Raw genomic sequence first — 17,166 nt, forward strand, 5'->3', positions numbered from 1 at the left:
TGTTTTGTGCGGGAGGCTGGTGTGTGTCCTCAGCCCAACAGGGTCGCCATAGTGCAGTCAGCCTCTAGGGCACCTGGAGGATAAACATGAGGACAGAGGACGGTGTCCAGCGACAAAGGAAAGGAGGAAGAAGGGGAAGGTCGCCCACGTGTGATTTGCTGGGGATGCATTTTGCTCTTACAGCTAGAATCCCAGTCCTTCTCCTTGGTATGCAAGTCCAGACCTCACCAGGCCCCTAACACAGGCCCTGCAACACCTCAGTGCTTCTTAAGCCTTTGCGTTTCATAGTTTGGTTTAATCACTGTTCCCTTCAGTTCCCTCCTCTTCCCCTTTGATCCACTAGCCCAGTCGCTGCCTTTGGACAAGCTGCAGAAGCCAGACCCCTCCGTGGGCTGGTCCGAGTGCCAGCCATGCCCCAGCTAACAAAGGAATTCTAACACGGCTGGATCGACGCCTCATCCCTGCAGGATGGATCAGGAAATCAGGGCGGGAGGAGGCAGTGATCCTTTCTTAATTAAACCCAAAGCATGCAAGATAGCTGCCTTGTGCATTTCCTCTGCCAGATCCCCAAGCACGCAGCTCAGCCCTGTGCAGATCCCACCCCTCCCTGACGTGCAGCTGGCTGCCAGGCTAGCAGCGCTGCCCAGAGCTCCCAGGGAAGGAAAGGAACTTGCCCGGCTGCAGGAGAAATGTGCATGTCGCGATAGCCAGGGCATCCTGGCCCTTTCCGTGACAAGCTGTCCCAGCGCAGCTTGGGGGATGTTAGTTCGGTGTTGGACTGAGAGGAGTGTGCCACGGGCTGAAATCAGCATCCCCGCCGACTGCTTCTTGGGCGCCTCCCGTCCCAGCAGCGACCAGGCCTGCCCCTGCTTAGCTCTGAGCCCTGCTAGGGGTGTCTTAGCTGCAAAGCCATGCAGTGAGGGACAGGAGTTTGGCTGAAACAGTTCCTGTGCTGACTTCTTTAGGGCACCTCCCCCCATGGCCTAGGCAAGGGCAGTCAGGACTGACGGCAGAGAGCCAGGATTCTCCTCCTTGGTGCACGGGTTACACCCAAGGATTTCCCAGGAGGTGGAGAGGGGAGATGGGGGTAAGGGTATGTTTCAAAAGCACTTCACAGTGGCCTGCCCTTGCTCCCAGGACTCCTGCCAGTCACAGCCGGTCAAGGTGCTACAGACCCCTACCCCCAGCTCGACCGTGCCCTCATGGGGCCATGTGATCCTTTGCATTTCCCCACAGCAGAGGGCAAGGAACCCATGGAGCAAGCTGCCAAGGGAAGTGGCGGAGCCCCGGTCTCTTGCTGCCTTCACATCAAGGCAGGATGCCCTCTCCTGAGAGATCTGCTTTAGCCAGTGCAGGTCACGAGCTCAACACAGGAGAAACTGGATGAAATTCCACAGCCCGTGTTAGCTGGGAGGTGAGACTAACACGGGCCGTCATGTAACAGAGGCCAGCCTGGCAGTGCCTGGCTACAGCACCCTGCTCATGCTCACCATCCCTGCCCGCCCCATGAGCAAGATGGCTCACGTTTGAGTCCCATGAACCCCCCCAGTACCAGCCCCCCCCGGAAACTGAGGCACCCACACGTTTCATCCTCAAAATAAAAATTTATTCAGTAACAAGAACATTGAATCTGCACGTCCGTGCAAGAGTTCACATTTCCAAACAGCCAAGCACGTGGGTACAATCTGGGACCAGGGGAACATCCCAGTGGCAGCAGAAGATCAGGGGAGGGTACAAGACGAAGCGTTGTCCCCCACACCCCAAAGTCCAGAACTCTGTTTCCAGCTGTCTCCGAGCACCTTCCTGGGGCCCCTGCAGGGGAGCCAGTCTGGCTGTGAATTCTGGATCAAGAACGGTTCCTACAAACCCATGCACGTAAGTCACATTTGTAGGAAAAAAAACAACCAAAAGGCACCGGCACCTGCATCAGTGCCAACCAAGGATCTGGCTGTGCATGGGCTGAGCCCCTCGCTGCCATCCGAAGGCAAACTTGGCTGCTCTAGCCTCCACCCCAGCTCCAGCCTCCCAGCTGCAAGAGAGGTAAAGCCTCGGCACCCTTCCCGTCTCCTGCACCAGCCAGGCTCCTGCAGGTTCTCCTTCAGGAAAGGGATGTGGCATTCTTTTGAGCTGGGTCATAAGGGGCAGCGTCACGCGCCCCCCTCCCAGACAGGCTGCACAATGTAAGGAACCTGAAACTGTACACTGAGGCATTGTTCCTGCCCCCTGGGCACGTGAATGGGGGGGGGTCAGATTCCCTGGCACAGCCTGACGGGTGGGGCTCAGGCTCTAGACAAGCGTGTACCAGCTTAAAACCCACATCCTGATCTCGGCTGTAGTCTGGAAGGAAGCCTGAGGTGTCCCAGGAACACAGAGCTAAATCCCACCCTGCTGAGAACCAGAACCAGGGCCAACCTCAGCACTCGGACGAATGCCTGGAATACGCCAACACGACTGAGCAGGAGGGGATTTTTTTTCTTTTTTACACGTTTTCTTGAGTGGCTCAAAGAAAGCTATGCATCAATGAGTGCAACAGACCCGTTCACGTTTCACACACGTGCACACACGATCCAGGAGGACTGAACACCAGGGCACCCTCCATGCAAGGCTCGCCTGGCTGGAGCTCAGGGGCAGACGGAATGGCTGAGATATTGTCCAGAAATCAGGGGCACACTGTAAACAACTTATCCTCCAAGAGCTTTGCAAGAGATCAGCGGAACGGCTGCTTTGTAGAGAAATGCCCGTCATTGTTTATTAAACATTGATCACAACCCCGCTCATCAGTTACGCAGCTCAGCGATGGGGGACTGGAAATGCTGCATCCCCTCAGCCAGGAAGGCACCTGCTCTGCCCCGACCTTTGTTAGTTCCCAGACAGATCACCTGGGGTGTCTTGACCAGGCCAAGCTGTAACCAAGACAGGCTCCCAGATCCCATCCTCCAGCCAGAGGCCACCAGTGGGTGGAGAAGCCACCACTCAGTCAGGCTGCGCTGGGCTAGAGTGATGGGTGGGTGGATTCTGGCCTAGCATCCCGGTGCTGTGAACAGGCTGACGGCTTCACGTGGCCCAGCCAGAATAGCCGGGCCCACGCTCGAGCCTCGGGTGCCCAGCACCCCAACAGAACACGGGGAAGGGGCAGGTGCCAGCTCTGTGAAGAAGCCGAGCCCTGCGGCAAGATTCTCTTCAAATGCTCCATTCCCTCCTCCCGCAGGGACGCTTCCTGCAAGCCAACTGCTGGTTTGTTGGCAGGCTGTGTGCTTGGGCTGGCAAATGCAGCTCTGTACGTTTGCCATCCGGCCCTGGGCTGTGTAGAGTGCAAACAGGGCATTTCCCACTGTCGTCCTCAGAGAGCAGCCACAGCCCCTTCCCAGTGCTCCACGGCACATGGCCTGCATGGGCTGGCGTTTCAGCCACAGCCCCTCGGAAGTTCTGGGCTCCTCTCAGCCACCTGCTTCAACAGGACAAACGCTGCTGCTATGCGATGAACTCTGCGCAGACCCTGGCACTGCAGGACTGGCCCTGCTGCCAGGCGCGAGTCCTGGCAAGACCCAACTGAGCTCTGCTCTCAGCGGCTGCAGCTCTCCATGAGTCATGGTCACTGCACGTTTCACATCACCCTCAAAACTGGTGTGCGCACAGCACCTTCGATCCCGTAACGGTGCCTGGGCAGGGCTCAGCCCCCCCTGCAACGAGTGGCTGCTAAGAACACCCAGTGGTTTTGCTAGTTACTTCAGTTCTGGCAGGATGCGTAGCCAGCGAGGTTAACAGAATGCCATACCCCACCAACAGCCCCCTGGAGGCACCGCCAGGACTGCAGGACGGCGAGTCGGTCCTGTCGCTCTTCTACAAAGAGCAAACTAGTTGTAATTTGCTAGAGGGAACATTTGTGAAATGTGCTGCTATGCCCCACTGGAAACCAGCCGCCAAGGGTCAGCTCAGCCCTGCCCTGTGCTCACTCTCTAGCAAAACTGGCTGAACCTCAGAATTGGCTCTGAAATACAATCCTGCCATTCTGCAGTGGAAGAGGGTAGGTAATGTTCTCCTGCAACAGGGGCTCTTGCAAGACGGACACAACATTTGGCAGAAGCGGGCAACGGGCTCTCACTTGCTGAGAGGGAAGACAGCTTACAAAGGGAAACCCACTCAAGCGTTTGTGCAGAGGCCAATGAACACCACTCAGATGGATTCCGGTGGTTTTGTTTTCCAGTTTACAGAATGTCCTTTCAAGAAAACAATGTAAGAAATAACAAAAGTTATCTAGATAAATACTGTATGTACACAATTTAGGGGGAAAAAGGGAACTTTCAGACAAATCATTGCTCCAGGTTAAGTGTTAAGGTGAGAGCAGAAAGAGGGGAAACATCATGTAACAATTAAATCAGCCTTCCCGTTTGAGAGCCAGCTGAGTGTGTACGTGAGTGTGGGGAGAATACCTGAGGGAGCACTAGGAAAAGAACAGCCCTGGGTGGGGGAGAGAACGGTGAACAGATGATATGGCCATTAATGCAGAAGGCCCACAGCAGTATTCAAGTAATGAAAGGGTTAAAACCCTACAGAATTGTTTGTTTTAAAAGAACACACATCAGTTCCCCCCCTCCCCCACATTGCTGCTGTTAAAACGGGTTCTTTTAGATTATGAAATTCAAATGAATTTGGCGGCCCCAGGGTTGGAGCAGAGAAGAGGCTGGCTCTGGGAGGGACTGCTGTTTGAAGTCTCTAACCACACTGGTCATGATCAAGACACCTTGTACATTTTGGTTTTTTTTTTGTTTGTTTTTAATCACATTGGAGCCACTCCCTGGAAACAAACCAGGCAACTTTGGGCAAGTTTGTGTTCCAAAGTTGGAGCCACAGCGAGAGACTGAAAAGTGCAGCCCAGCCATCCGCTGCCTTTGGGCTACGGGCACAAGCCAACCAGACGGGTTTGCGCTGAGGCAGGTTCAGAAGCAATTTGTCACTGTTGTGGAGTTCCAGTTAGCTTGAAGTGGACCAAAAAAAGCCACAAACAGATCTTGGCACAACCTTCATATTTACACCAGCTGCCACAGCTAGCACCAATTTGTGCGTGTGTGTGTGTGTGTGTTCAAGTTATTTGTGACTTGGTTCCAATCTAATCTAACCCTCAAGATTTCACCACAGAGAGATGAGCCAACTGCCAACAGCAATTGTCACTTACGAAAGGTGTTCTTTGAAAACAAAGAATATTTGAGGTTATTTGAGTTAAAAATAATTAAAAAAATAACAAATGGTCTTGCAGTCAGCGTCCCACACAAAAACACAACCCAAATCTACATGCGCCAGGAACAGTAAAATGACAAAATATATAAAATTAACGAATAAAGTGCATGTTCCTTACATATTACACCTGCCCCTTGTATGAACAACAACATCAGAGGTTTTGTTTAAAAAGAAGTCCCAGCTGAGGGCTCAGGATCACATGGTATTATAGAACGGATTGCTTGTCCGCTTTTTGTCGTTCGCCTTTTTTAGTCTCCTCAGAGGGTGAGTTCTACCGTGTTGATGTCTAGGTGCTACAGCCAGTCTTTGAGCCGGCAGCCAAGAGTCTAGTACCTGCGTCTGTAGCAGCGAAAGACCCTCTTCAGAGCTAGTCAATCTAGGATCTGTGCTGGGACACAAACTCTGCGGAGCTGAGCCGAACTCTTTGGCATACTGCACTGGCGGCCTCTCCACCGGCTGGCTCTGGGCAATGCACTCAGTCGTTTTAAGCTGCTCTACAAAATGCTCAGTGGGCTTTGGATCCTGGCGAATAAGGGGAGAGGAGGCACAAGGCTTTTCAGGTAGGCCTTCCAAGCCGTGCTCTGGCAATGCCCCACGCTTGCCTTGGCCAGTCCTGGGGGAGGCGGGCAGCAAGTCAGACCGGGTCAGGCCGGCATGGGAAGAGGCTGACTCCCTTTCGGATAAGTCATCTTGAGAGAGTTCCAGGCAGCCCAGTTTGGCTAAAGATGCCGAGCGTTTCATCTGGGACGGCGTGGTAAGCCCCGCTTGCCGTACCTGGGCCTCAAGTTCCTTCGCACGCTGCTTCACTGAGCCGGGAATCTCACTCATGTCTTTGATGCTGGGGCTGCTGGAGCTGTGGGGGAGGCCGCAGGGGGGGAAAGAGATGCCCATGGCGTCAGTGTGGTTACTGAGGAAATCTAAGTCCTCGTTCCTCAGCTCCATGAAGGCACCATCACTCGCCCCGCACAGGACATGCCCGTTCCTTGAGAGGCTGCTCGGTGCCGCTGGCTCATCGTCCGTGCTCGTGCTGTGCTCCATAACGCCCTCCAGATGAACTACGCGTTGGTGACAAAGGTAATCCAGGCCTGCTACAGGCGAGCGTGTCACCTGGCCAACGAATGAAGAGGTATCCAGGTTAATCAGTGCTGCTCCGTACTCTTCCTCGGGACTGCCCAAGGTGAAGGTGGCCCGCCCGAGCTCCTTGTGCTCTAGTACTGAAGGGTTAAGCACAGGCAGAGCATCTGGATGTACAGGTGCCATCTCAGTGCACACCGAAGGGTTCAGGTTTTCATCTACTGGAAGTAACACTGCTGCGTTCTCCAGCACGCCCTGCTCACAGCTGCTGTCACGCTCATGGAGATCAGGTGGCGTGCCCACGTGGGAGTACTCAATAATTTCTAGTCTCCTGGGGAGGTGACCAGGCAGGGCTGGCTCCCCGGAGCCATCCAATGACACCACTGTCCTGCGCACGTCCTGCTTGGCACCAGGCTCTGCCAGCAGAGACTCCTGAGCAGGCTGCACAGGGCGAGGAGTGAGTGGTGGCGACAGGTGTGTGTCAGCCGGCGGTTCAGGGCCATGAGGCAGTGCACCCTCGGCTGCTGGGCTCTTGTCACTCTTGTTCTCTCTACGGGCAGGATCCAGCTCCCATGACAGTTCCTCGGTCTTTCCCTTTGGTGCAAGCTCAGCAGCTGCAGAATCATTCTTGGAATTCTTGCGAGTAGGTAGCAAGCACGTGGGGGGAACGTGCTGGTGCTCTTGCTCCTGTCTCAAGCGCTCCTCGAATTCCAAGGTGGCACGTTTAACAGACCCCGGACACCACTTCGACCCAGGGTTCAGACCCTGCACTCGAGGCTCCTGCTGGTCTTCTGCGGGATCGCTTTCTTCCACATCCAACACACAGGTAGGTGGCTGGAAGGTGGGAGCACCTTCCTGGTCTGGTTTTGGAAGGTCTTTTGCCGTTTCCTGCTGTGCCATGCAAGCTCCTTCGCTCTGTTCAGCCTTGCCAGGGTTATTTTCAGATGCCCAGACCACCTCTACAGGCAACTCATGGGCTGTATTCCTCTTTGGTGCTTGAGTATGGTTGGCTGAGCCCTCCATCTTCTGCTGGCACGGTCCTACGCCCTGGTTGATGGATTCAATTTCAGTTATGATTTCTTTCACAGAGATTGCATTTTCCGAGTGGGATCTTGTGAGAGGGCCCATGATGGTCAGTTCGGAGATGTCCTGCAAACACAGAGAGACTTATTACAAAATGCAGGCAGCCTTGCCAACAACACACCTGCAGTCAGACAGCCTGAACTGCAATGAACACACATACAAGAAAAAGAAAAAGCCCCCGGTGCTAATGCAGAGTAGTGGGCACCAAGATCTCACTCCAAGCAGAAACGACTGGGGTGTTCACAACTGGAGCCATTCCAGAGGCGCTCTGGTCTCAATAAAACTTTCCAGCCAGGATTTGCCACTAGCCTAAGGCATTTAGATGCCAAACTAGCTGAAATGCCAGGAGATTTAGGCACCCAACTTCCAGGTGCTTATTACTTAACACGCGTTTGAAGGCAAAACTCAGGTCATTTAAAAAGAAAATAAGGATAAGAGTGAGAGTTCTCACCCTGTACAGAACAGGAACGAAAATGACGATGGATCGCTTCAAATCCAACCGCCAGGATATGTATGCTAAAGGCCCTTGTTGGAGTCTAAACGTTCCACAATTTCCATTGGAGAGTAGCTCGGGATGCTAGGGCAGAGACAGAGCTTCCAGTATGCTGTCAATTTTGCCTTGCGGGTACCGGACTGAAATATGAGGCAGAACCAAAGAGGCTCGGACCAATATGGAAAGGAGGCAACCAGTGCTGTACTAACCAGAAGAGAAAACTATTTAAGTAAAACCATTCTCCAGGAAAAAGCAGGTCTCGGACTAACCTAGATCACAGTTAGAACTGCCAGCAGGGTCTGACTGGAGAGAGAACTAGGGCTGATTTCCAGGACCTGCTTTCACTTAGCCCAGCAGAGAAAGGGAGCAGGAATTCAGAATGTTGGGAGTTAAACTACGCCAGCCACATGTCTCCTGGGGTGCACCACTGAGCGTCATGTTTATCACACTCTGATATCTCACAAGGGACAAATTCAATGGCCATTAGTAGCAGCTCTTCAAGTGAAAGGTGAGCACAGAAAATCAGCAGCCCTAATAGCCAGCTCTTCAGCTGCTTTGGTTAGAGAGTCTAGATCCCATTCAAGACCTCAACGATTTACATATAAAAAGTGTTCTCTTGGACATAACCCCCCCAAGCTTGCTAAGGACACGGGCTACCCTTCGGCCAGCAAGCTGCAGTCCGAGACATGAGTGGAGAACTGTCTGCAGCACTTACTACGTTTAAAAAATAGTCATTGGAAGACAGAAAATCGAATAAAACCAACAACTCAACTGACGAGAGCAAGCGCGCTCTGGAAGAAGCAGCCAGCACGCCACTGCTGATCAGCCACAGCCCATGAAGATACAAGATGATTAGGTCTAAAGGGCTCTAGCTTCCTTTTTCATTCTGCATGGCACTAAGACTCTAGATAACTGCCAATCAGAGGGCACCTAACTGCAGTGTCCTGTTAGCCCACCTGTGTCCTGGCCCCCTGAACAGATGCACTATCGTGCAGACATTACGTTCATTTTTTTGGGGAGGGGGTTCATTTACTCATAAAAACGAACCACCGATAGCACTAGTCACCCAATCCTGACCTGCAGCTCCCCTCACTTGTATTCCAGTGCTGGGCTCCGCACACACAGCTCTGCCAATGCCTTTCAGTCCTGCCCTCCTGCTCCCCCGCCCCCCCAGCTACTCCAAGTCTGGAGACCCCTTCACACAGCTCTGCTGGGGCAACTCAGCCCTGACCCGCAGCCCCTCTTCAGTTCTGTTCCAAGTTTTGGATTCGCAGCCTGTAGTTCTGCCCAGGCTCTTCAATGCTGACCTAGGGCTGAAGCCCCCCCTGCTTTGCTAGCCCAACAATCACTCCCACAGCTCTACCATCGTCCCACCATCCCGACCTGCTACCCCAAGCCTGGAGCTTCCCACCCGAGAACGGTGCCGATGGGGTCAGGCAGTTTGGTGGTGTTTATGATGGGGACAAGTAACTGCCCAAGATGCGGTTCCCAGGCTAGGGGCACGTGCTCGGAGTTGAGAAGCTCACAGGAGCTGTACTACCACCAGCTTGCTGGTCTCCTCATGCAAAGCTTTACATCTAAGAGTTTATCAATACAATTGACTCATTAACTGGAAGGCCAGAATGTTGCCGTTCTTCCCACTGCATTAACCATACAGCAAGAGAACCACACAGCCATCAGGAACGTTCAAACAGCAGTCCATAGGAAAGCAGCAAGCTGTGGTTACCTCTGGTTGTTCCTCATCTGTGGAAGACTCTTCCGGTGCTGCAGGGGAGTTGCCTGCAGAGCTGTGCCTCTGGGTATCTACAGCAGTCTCTGCTGGCAGCGCCTCCGGCACAGACATCTTGGAGACCCCGTTCCTCCCGCCTCCCTGCTCGTCCATCCTGGAGTGGGAACAGCTGTGAGACCGGCTCTCTTGGGACAGCTCCTCAAACTTCTCTAGGGCACTGAGGAAATCAATCCTGTCTGTGGTTTCAGGCTCGGAACTGAGCTGTGGGCTTGGAGAATTCTGATCAGGTGACCTAGGAAGGTCTTTTAAACAAGCCGTGAATTCCTCCATGGGTACCAAATGCACGTTCAGGTCAGTTTTAAGGGCATCTGTCTCTAGATCATCCACGGTCAGATCAGGGAATGCTGTAGCCATCTCCAAAGGCTCTGCAAGTTGCATCAAGGCCTCAGAAGAATGGCAATTATCCAGGGGAAATTCCGACTCATCCAAGCAGCACCCTGCCGGACACCCGTTGATGTTATTCAGGTTCAATTCGTCCTCTATTTGTTCAGCGCGGAAGCCTCTGGCGGTGAACTCCAAATGGATCCTCCTCTCTTTGGCACACAGCTCCTCGATCGTGTCTGTGTCCTGCTGGAGCAGACGGTCCACGAGTGGCCCCACGGAGAAGACGGGAGATGCAGGCTGGTGGTTGTCATTTGCCGTGGGCTCAGAGAGCTGCTCTGCGGAAGTGGTGATCTCCTTTTTGTTCAGCTCCATCCCGGACTTGCAGATCGGCTGGTGGTGCTCCGAGAGGTCGCTGTCCGAGTGCGACCGCCACAGTTTGTTATGCCGCTGTTTGCTGCGGGAGAAGAGAAATGTTTTAGTCACTGTCAGAAACCACCTGCGGATCACACATGCTTAAAATACAACCCTGGGCCAAACCCAGGTTGGCTTAAGTGGGGGGGCTGCTGCCATGGTAGCCTCTGGGCCAGATGCAGCGGCGACAACCAGTCCCTTCCATTAAACGTGGTCAAAATTGGTCAGAAAATGAATCCACAGGGGCAGAAGTGGCCGAGTTGGTGCAGTCGGCACCGCTCCAGCATTGCGGGCAAGCCGGTGACAGCAGCACGGTACGAAAACCAACCAATAGGAAGGGGTAATACAAAGCAGGCCTCTGCCCTCTGAACTTTCTGCTCCCCACACCCCCCCAACGCCTTCAGCGGCAAACTCTGCCCTGCGGGGAGTGGGTACCGTTGCAATGGACTTCAGAATATCCATCTGTGTAAATGAGCACAGGGGTGTAAGCCATTTACATGCACGGGCCCCCGTGATTTGTGCGGGCCTCATGGAACTCTGCTGAACTCGGTCCTTTCTTTGACCCTAGACGACGGATGGGTTGGAAGGGGAGAACAAGCTGCAGGGCACCAGCCGGGGGGACACTCAGTGGGGTACGTGGTGGGCCTGGAACAAAAGGATGCCTGATTTCCCCTCTAGGCTCCAACACCCCTGGGGCACGCTCTAGTAAATAACTGAACTATGGAAACCAGAGAACGGTGTGGGGGCTGGGACATCCTGCATGGTTACAGGAGGCCAAAAATAGCATCTTGTTTGCAGGACCGAGGCCCAGGGCAGCCACCCCCTCGCTGCTGGAAAACATCCTGGGAGGGTCCCAGCAGTCACACGCTCGAGCGAACGTCAACTGTTGCTGTCCCATCAGCAGCACCTGTTCTGAGACCTGCTGTGTCCGGGGCCCTCACAATGGGGCCATTTCTCCGAAGTGGAGCCGGACCAGTGAAAACACGCAACCAGCCCAGCCCTGCCCAGCCCTGCGCTTTAGAGATTTCCCTTCCTTCGCTTGCTGCACTTTCACCGGTTCCCCCTAGGAGGAGAGCACACGCCGCACCACGCTCAGCTCCCAAGGACGCTGCAGGCAGCCAGCCAAGTCTGTGGATGCCCTGCTGCAATCCCACCTCCCAGCGCCTGCTTGTGTGCAGAGATCCCAGCCAGCGCGGTCTGGCTGCTGAGCACAGGTACACTGGTTAACTAAAACAGCGGCACAGGCCTCACAAGGCTGCACGTTTCTGGTGGGGAATGCCCTACGGCTAGGGGGCCTCACAAAATGACCCAGTGCCGAGTTAGACTGCAGACCCAGCAGTCAGGCACCAAGAGTCGGTGTGTGTGAAATGGGCCAGGACTGGATCCCCTGGGACGGCAGAGAGGGCTACGAAGGGCCTGTGTAGGGCCCCAGTACGGCTGTCAGATACACGCTCTCGGTTCCCGCTGGGCACTGACCCGACAAGCATAACCTGGAGATGGAGAGTATTTTATCTGCAAATATTCGTTAGTGCAATGAAGTAAAGCAGTGACTACTGCTCCTGGCGGTCACCATGTACTCCTTCTGTTTATGAAGGATGTTGGGATCACGGCATGAGTTGGGTCTCATGAGGTCAGAGCTCCATGGAGGGCTCCCTGCCTGGATGTCCTTGGGCACACTGCTTTGTCTCTGTGCCCCAGTTTCTGTAGAATCCTTCTCAGGGACACTGTCTGTCTGGTTACATGCAAACGCTTTAGGGCCTGGACTGTTTCTCACTATCCTCCCGTGTGCAGTCCAACCCCCAGCACAATGGGCCCTGCTTGTGACTGGACCTTGTCTAGACACTACTGTCACACACATCGGGCAGAGCTTCCTGGGCAGTTCATGCCCCACCTCTCTGGTGACTGTGTGATGAACTCTGCGCGTGTGTTTTATTTTGAAATTCAAATCACCTGTTTGCAAGAGCAAACTGGATTTGCCGAGTGTTTTATCTGCCTCCAGCAGAGCCCAGGTAACAGCAATTCTGGGGCACGGTCAGGGTCGAGCAGAGCAAGCGGGCGCTGGCACTCAGGTGGGATCGCTGGGAGCGGCTGCAGTGAAAGTCTCTCATTCCCCGACCTGTGTCTTGGGCTGGAGCTGGGCAGCGTGAAAGGAGCTCTCTCAGGCCCTGAGGGTCAGTCACTTTCTTGGGTAGCTGGTCCCCCGGCAGGTGGCCCCAGGTGGTTTGGTAAAAGGAACGTTCAAGCTGCACAAGGCACAGCCTGGCCCTCGGGCTCGGCCCCTGTCTGAGCACACGCTGCGGCAGCGCGGTGCCCAGGCTTGCTAGGAGGGAGAGGAGAGTTTAATGAGGTGAAGGAAAGACTCTGGCCCTGCTGCTAATGGCTGACAGCTCCAAGGAGCTAAACATCCCTGCTGCTGTGACAAAAGGAGCTATGGGGCTCCGTGTTTACGGCTGGAACGCAATATCCCGCTTACCACGCCCCCTTCACCTTCCCAACAACCTCGCCAGACAGTCCAAGCACAGGGCTCTCCTCACAAGCCCTCGACTCCACCATCTGAGCACACTCACAGAAGTACAGATCTGCTTGTTACCTGCCTTGGGGTAACACAGCAAACAGGCCTGGGGGCAGCTCGAGGGGAGAGCCCAAAGCTGCAACAAAAGAGGGCAGAGAAGCCTTTTGGAGCTGTGAAAGCAGAGAGCAGGTGAGGAGTGCGTGGTGCCCCGGGGTTCTGCCTGCTGCTCTGCCCAGCATGGCACTTAGCTCACCCCAGACTGGTTAGCCTCGTGCGCTGAAAGGCCTAACTGATAACCCAATTCACATCATTATACTGGGGACTTGTCCAGAGTGGGCAGAGGCTCGGCAGTTGCATACCCGGGGTGAGGGTGAGCCACATGCTGCAGGAGTGAAGGTGGTATTCCCATATTGGTTACGAATAAACTTGTCCATGTCTAGCACAGAGGGAGCAAAGAAGAAGAAATCAAGACTCATCACGCAGAAGTTTCCAGGTGTGCTAGTGGCTGCCAGACAAGCTCACTCAGTCACCTAGATTCGTAGAGGACTTGAGGAGGTAAAGTACTAGCCACACACCAAAGTACGATTGGTTTTTAAAGTCTTCTGTTCACCCACACGCTGCAACGGGAGGGAGCAGCCACATGGCAAACCCTAGAGAGACAGCGTGTATGTCCGGGTTCCTCTTTACGGAGCGGGACAGGTCAAACATCTCACAGCTGGATCAGTGTGGTGCTCTGCTCATCTGACAACACCACGCACATTTCCAGGCTTGCTTCATCTTGCTCCAGCCTGAGCTGCACACTGACAATGCTGGGAAAGCTGATGATGTCCTAATGCACTGGTAACTGCCCAGGGATTTCATCTGCAACCACCTACAAACAGCCGGTAGCAGAGGAGGGTTCCAGCACCAATACTGCAGCCTGGCAGAACACCAAGTATCTTTTCCTTCCAGCAGGTAAAGTCAGGACATTGTTTAACACCTCCTTTATGGGGACATCCAGAAAACATGCATTATTGATGTCTTTTTACCCCTTAGCTGACAGGCCTTGTGTTACAAAATCCGCTGCCATACCTTACCTCCCAGCTGAGCTGAAAATGTCATCCAGGAATAAACACTTGATGTTTAGAGTACAGAGGAAAGGGGCTCCCCCCACTGACTGCAGCAACCATTCCTCAAAAAACGGCCCTGAAGCCAAGCCAGATGTTGGGCAAGCATGTTTCTAAAAGGAAATGGCGATGCTGAGATGATTGGGCTGTATTTCGTAGATGGCAGAGAGGGGGACTGGTTTCCTACTTAGCGATGCTGTAAAAGCTAGTGGAATCATTTGGTTCTGCTGGTGCCTAGCTCAGAGTTTGGAGTTGAGTTCTGGGACACTTTTGGCTTAGAACCAGCACTGGACCAAGCCTTGCCCTAGAGCCCTTATTATGCCACTGGCTGTTCAGACCGATTACTCAGCTCCCCCACCCCCACGGGGAGCTTCAGGGGACTGGCTAAGGCTCCCCATACAAATGGAGCACTCTTCCCAACCCTGCTCCTAAGGTAATGATGAATTTGCACACCGGTGAAGGGGAAGCACTGAATTAATCCAGTGGAGCCACTCAAGTGCCTGTGCCTTATTTTATACTATAAGTAAGGTTAAGATTTTGGCATGGGGATTTTTATTAAAATTCACAGGCAGGACATGGGCAATAAACCATAAATCACAGAAGCCCAATGCCCGCACAGGAAGTGGGGGGGAGGGCAGCCCGAGCCCCGCACAAGGATGGGGGCTGGCAGCCTGAGCCCCCCATGAGGGTGGGAGGGAAGCGGGGGTGGCAGCCAGTGGGGCTGAAGCAGAAGTCACGAGTTCTGTTAAAGGCATGGAATCCATGACCAGATTGTATCCCCCTTTATAGCAGAGTGGAAGCATGGTCAGAGACAGCGTTCTCAAGCACACACTAATTCTGAATGAGGCAGGAACACAAGCACCTGCCTGCAAATCTGCTGGGCCGGCCACATGGTCAAGTCAGACAAACGCTCAGGGGCTCTTGAAACACACTGACGGCGGAAAACAAACATAATTAAACCAAGGCCCCGAACCCCAGAGCACATGGTACAAAAACAGGATCAAGGCTGAATGTCAGCGACCACAACACGCAGTCCGGGACTACACCCTGCTGTCAGCACAGCTGTCTGTGGCTTTGTACAGATGGGAAGCAGCTGAGGTTTCTGACATGTGAGAGCAGCAACACCCAGCTTCCCACACTCCTCTCTGCAGCACCCATACCGAAGGAGGTCCAATCCGCTTGGGTTCAGACCCTTTCCGGTTCTCCTTTCAAGATAAGCCTGGGCCAGAGCGGGTTGGGGAATGATTTTGTGTTTAGGAAACACAGGGCAGGAGACAGATTTGTGCTCGAAATCTTACGGCCAGTTCCTTCCCTGCCCCCGGAACTCACCTCGCCAGCAGAATCCCTTGGTACTCCTCCAGCTGCCTCATGAAGCTTGGGTTGGGCTTGGTGACTGTGCGGCGCTCCTTTACGTGGTCATACGCTCGGTCCAGGTTCCAGCCGTACTCCTTCATGGCATACGCAATCACTGTGGAGGCCGACCGGCTGACTCCCATCTTACAGTGCACCAGGCATTTCGACCCATTCTTCCTAGGGCGGGGGAATGGAAAAGGATGATTTAAAAGCCTCCTCTGAACAGCTTAGGAGAAGCAGACACTGTAGGGGAGAGCTCCAAGTTACTACACAGCTCCTTCTAAACATGCACTTCCATTCTCAAGGAAAAAGCCTTCTGGAGAACACGTAATAAAAACAACTAACAGATGTAAACAAAATATATCAGGAGTTGCCCATCAGCCTTGGGGGGCCCTAGAATAGGGGTTCTCAGAACAATTGTTTTGGATGGCCTCAAAGCGGGGCCAACCAACCCTTGCTGGTGGCCGCTCTGAAAATTTTTGCAAACCCGAGTCCTGCCGCCCTGGGCTGAAGCCCAGAGCTGGAGCCAGCTGAGCACCCACACTGGCCCCACGTGTCTGCAGAGGTGCTGCCTGGAGCCCGCAGGACGCTGCATGGTGCAGGCTGCTGATCCCCTGCTGGCAATGCCAGCAAACACCAAGGCAGCTGGGAGCAACAGCTAGCCACATCTGAGAAAAGCTGCCCTAGTCGGTCCTTCCAGCCCTTCAGCGGGATTGGACAAAGATCAAGTCCAAAGGCCATGAGTGTTTCAACTCAGCCCTTTTGTATCAAAAGCCCTTGTCGGCCTCTGAAAAACCCAGGTTCAATGAGTCTATGCAAACCTCCTGGGGTGGTATGTCTCTGGAGGCCTTTACGGTCCTGGCAACTAGCCCTCATCACCCCCATTGTTATTAGCCCCTGGGAGGGGCGTGGTAACCCTCCCCCAGAGCAGATCATCATTCATAAATTGAATAAAAGGGTCCCCCAAGATACCGCATGGGGTCGCAATATCTGTCACACCGAGCTATGTACCAAGCAGCTCAGGACATGAAGGTGGTTTTGTTTTTCACCCCCTAGCTCTTGTTCAGCGCACAGCGCAGTCTTGGTACAGAGCTGGCCGTGAAGAGTTTGCTCCAGCTTGAGAAGGGCTTGCTCCATTTCCAGGAACGCAGGGTTCTTACTTCAGGTAAAGTGTGAGCAGCAAGCAAGGGAGCACAAGCAGTGATTTGCCTCGTCCAGCACGGACTTCAGCCGTACAGCTTTCAGCGCTCAGACCTGCCCCCGTATTCTTTGCAAAACGTGCATCCTGAAAGGAGGATATTTCTGGCATGGACAAGTTTCCAAAGTCATTGCACCAAGGAGCTCGATGTGCTTTAGAAGTATATCTATATATATGCTCGGGTAAATCAGAGAGGCGTAATGATTTGTTGGAGAAGCAGCCATTGTCAATCGGGTCATCATGTCTGGGGCACGGGCAGGAGACAGATACAAACCCCCGCCACAAGAGGGTTAAAGGCAGTCCCTTGTTTGGAAATCCATCCCAGCCTTGCTGGCAATGCATGCCAATTGCTTCTGTGACCAGCGTCTTCCTGAATCAGATGGCTGCTGGATTTATTATAGACAACCTAAAGAAGTGTTGGCAACCCACTGGCCTCCAGCTACCAGACTAGAAGTGGCCATTCAGATAGGAGGCCTAGCAAGCATCTCGTAGTGCTAATGGATAAGGGTTTTATTCAGAGCAATGCCTGCCTGCTTTGTACGCAGGGAACGATTTGGATTTTGTTCTCGGTTACGTTGCTTTCCAGTG

The 17,166-nt window shown here is 53.7% G+C and overlaps 1 protein-coding gene across 3 annotated transcripts in view; it reads right to left on the reverse strand.

The window, feature by feature from the left end:
- Positions 1–1,593: 1,593 nt before the first annotated feature.
- The window catches only part of SSH2 (slingshot protein phosphatase 2), a 148,211-nt gene continuing 132,638 nt past the window's right edge, over positions 1,594–17,166 (reverse strand). For all 3 annotated transcript variants that reach the window (XM_074975001.1, XM_074975002.1, XM_074975000.1), the window contains 3 exons: positions 15,357–15,557; positions 9,612–10,452; positions 1,594–7,458 (listed from right to left, as the gene is read on the reverse strand). In XM_074975001.1, the coding sequence (XP_074831102.1) occupies positions 5,431–7,458; positions 9,612–10,452; positions 15,357–15,557 (3,070 nt within the window). In that variant the 3' untranslated portion in view covers positions 1,594–5,430. The remainder of the gene's footprint in view (positions 7,459–9,611; positions 10,453–15,356; positions 15,558–17,166) is intronic.

This window comes from Natator depressus, chromosome 17 (genome assembly GCF_965152275.1).
Source record: "Natator depressus isolate rNatDep1 chromosome 17, rNatDep2.hap1, whole genome shotgun sequence".
Classification (NCBI taxonomy): Eukaryota; Metazoa; Chordata; order Testudines; family Cheloniidae; genus Natator; species Natator depressus.